This window comes from Pteropus vampyrus, unplaced genomic scaffold (genome assembly GCF_000151845.1).
Source record: "Pteropus vampyrus isolate Shadow unplaced genomic scaffold, Pvam_2.0 Scaffold329, whole genome shotgun sequence".
Taxonomy (NCBI): domain Eukaryota; kingdom Metazoa; phylum Chordata; class Mammalia; order Chiroptera; family Pteropodidae; genus Pteropus; species Pteropus vampyrus.
The window spans coordinates 700,148-702,100 of NW_011889110.1; the positions used below are offsets into that span (position 1 = coordinate 700,148).

The 1,953-nt window shown below is 53.9% G+C and overlaps 1 protein-coding gene across 1 annotated transcript in view; it reads left to right on the top strand.

Moving 5' to 3' along the window:
* TRPV5 (transient receptor potential cation channel subfamily V member 5) overlaps nucleotides 1-1,953 on the top strand; it is a 28,566-nt gene that overhangs the window by 9,318 nt on the left and 17,295 nt on the right. Inside the window, exons 7-8 of the mRNA XM_023522061.1 lie at nucleotides 3-53; nucleotides 227-411. Coding sequence (XP_023377829.1) covers nucleotides 3-53; nucleotides 227-411 — 236 coding nt within the window. The remainder of the gene's footprint in view (nucleotides 1-2; nucleotides 54-226; nucleotides 412-1,953) is intronic.

Sequence of the window (1,953 nt, forward strand, 5' to 3'; positions counted from 1 at the left end):
AGAGCAGCCGCAGGGACCCAGAATGCCCCTCTCTGCCTGTCCTCCTCTCTCAGGTCTTTATAGGGTTTGTGGGGAGAAAAGAACCAAAACGTAACAAGGGGGTTCACGTCCTCAAGGGCTTGGCAACTCCTGACTGTCGGGCGGTCCCCAGGAGCGGTCAGTAGTGGTGTGCCCCCGGCCTGGCTTGTCGCACGCTGACCTTCCTTCTCACCGCTTGTTCTCGAAGATGTTCCAGCACCTGATGCAGAAGCGGAAGCACATCCAGTGGACCTGCGGGCCGCTGACCTCCACCCTCTATGACCTCACGGAGATCGACTCTTGGGGAGAGAAGGTGTCCTTCCTAGAGCTCGTGGTCTCCTCCAAGAAGCGGGAGGTACGGGTGCCGGGAGTATCTGGGACTGTCGCGTGCCAGTGACGAGCCTGATTGCTGAGCTCCTCAGCTCCAGACACTTTCCTGCCTTGTCGTAGGTGGAGATGAGCGTGCCGGGACCTTCGGGAGCAAAGTCCAGTCGACACCTCTTTGCACTGTCCCACTGCCTGGCTTCGTCCCTGTCCCTTTCCTTTGTCACATTCACATTTCCGATGGAGAACTCTTCAAATAGAAGTTGCTTCCTTCCTTCCTTCCCTCCTTCCTTCCTTCCTTCCTTCGGCACATTGAACACCTGCATCCCAGATGCTACACGAGGAACTGAATACAGAAATAAATAAGACAGTTTCCGTCAGGCAGCTTCCTCAATTACCAGTCTCTTTCCCCAGTAACTGCAATAGAGTACAAGGTTTACTATCGCCGAGGTTGGTTCGTGCAATGCACAGCGGCAGCAGAATTGAGGGCAGGTTAACGTGGCTCAGCCGGACCAGAGATGTCACAGAAGTGCTTGAGCTGGGTCTTCCAGGGGGAGCTAGAACCACCAGGAAGAGGATTAAAAAGAGCTTTCCAGAGCGGGAAAACCGCGACATCATTCAGACAGGACTGAACTGAGCCATCTGAGGGAGAGGAAAGTCTGTCGAAGACTGGCAGAGGACAGAAAATGCTTCAGGACCCGCCAAGATAGTGTGGCAAGATAGAGTTTCTGTTGCTTATCTGCCGCTCGGCAATTTCCCGGGAACCTTCTAGAGCCATAAAACTCAGATGACTATTACTGCTAATGAACAGAGGAAAAGTCGAGTCACCAGTTTGTATAAACTTCCTCAGACACTATTCCTAGAAACAGATAAGGGGCGAGCAGGATTTCTTAGGAAGCAGAGCTCCAGACAGACCTTTGGTCTCCGATTTCGGCTGGCTCTCAGCGTCCTCGTACAGGTTTCATTCTTGGTCCGCTGGTTTCCCGGTCCCTCCAAATTTCTTTCCAGCTCCCTCTGTACCCCGCACTGCCTGCTCCCTCACGTCCGTCAGAAGACCCGGACCCCTGCCTTGCGGCTGGAGCTGCTTCGCCGTCCTGTCCTGTCCAGCCAGGCGTATCTGGAAACTGTGCTGTCTCTCTCCGCCCCTCTAGGTCCAATGGACAAGATACTCTCTCTGCTGGCGGTTAATCCCTGCGGCTGTGCTTTGAATTTGCCTTTTCCCACTTTCTCAGATGCCTCGTGCCGACCATGGCTCGCTCTCTCTCATTTGTATCTCTCACCTTCCCCCAGAGCACCAGCCCACCTGGCTTGGGGTATTGCCACATCCCACTGCCCTGCCCAGGTCTTTTATCACTCTTCCCCAGCCCAGGAGACTTCTAGAGCGAATCTGACTACTTCCTTGCTTGACCCTCCAATTGCTTCCCATTGCACTCAGAAAAAAAAAAAAAAAAATGTGGACTCCCTACCTTATTAGCATTCCTGACATGGGATGATCTGGCCGTTAGCAACATCACCCCTTCTAACCGCCCGCCACTCCCAGCAGGATCTCTCCTGTCCCACCCACCCACTTCTGCACACGGCTTCTTTTGCCTTCTCTCTAGCTCTGCCTTC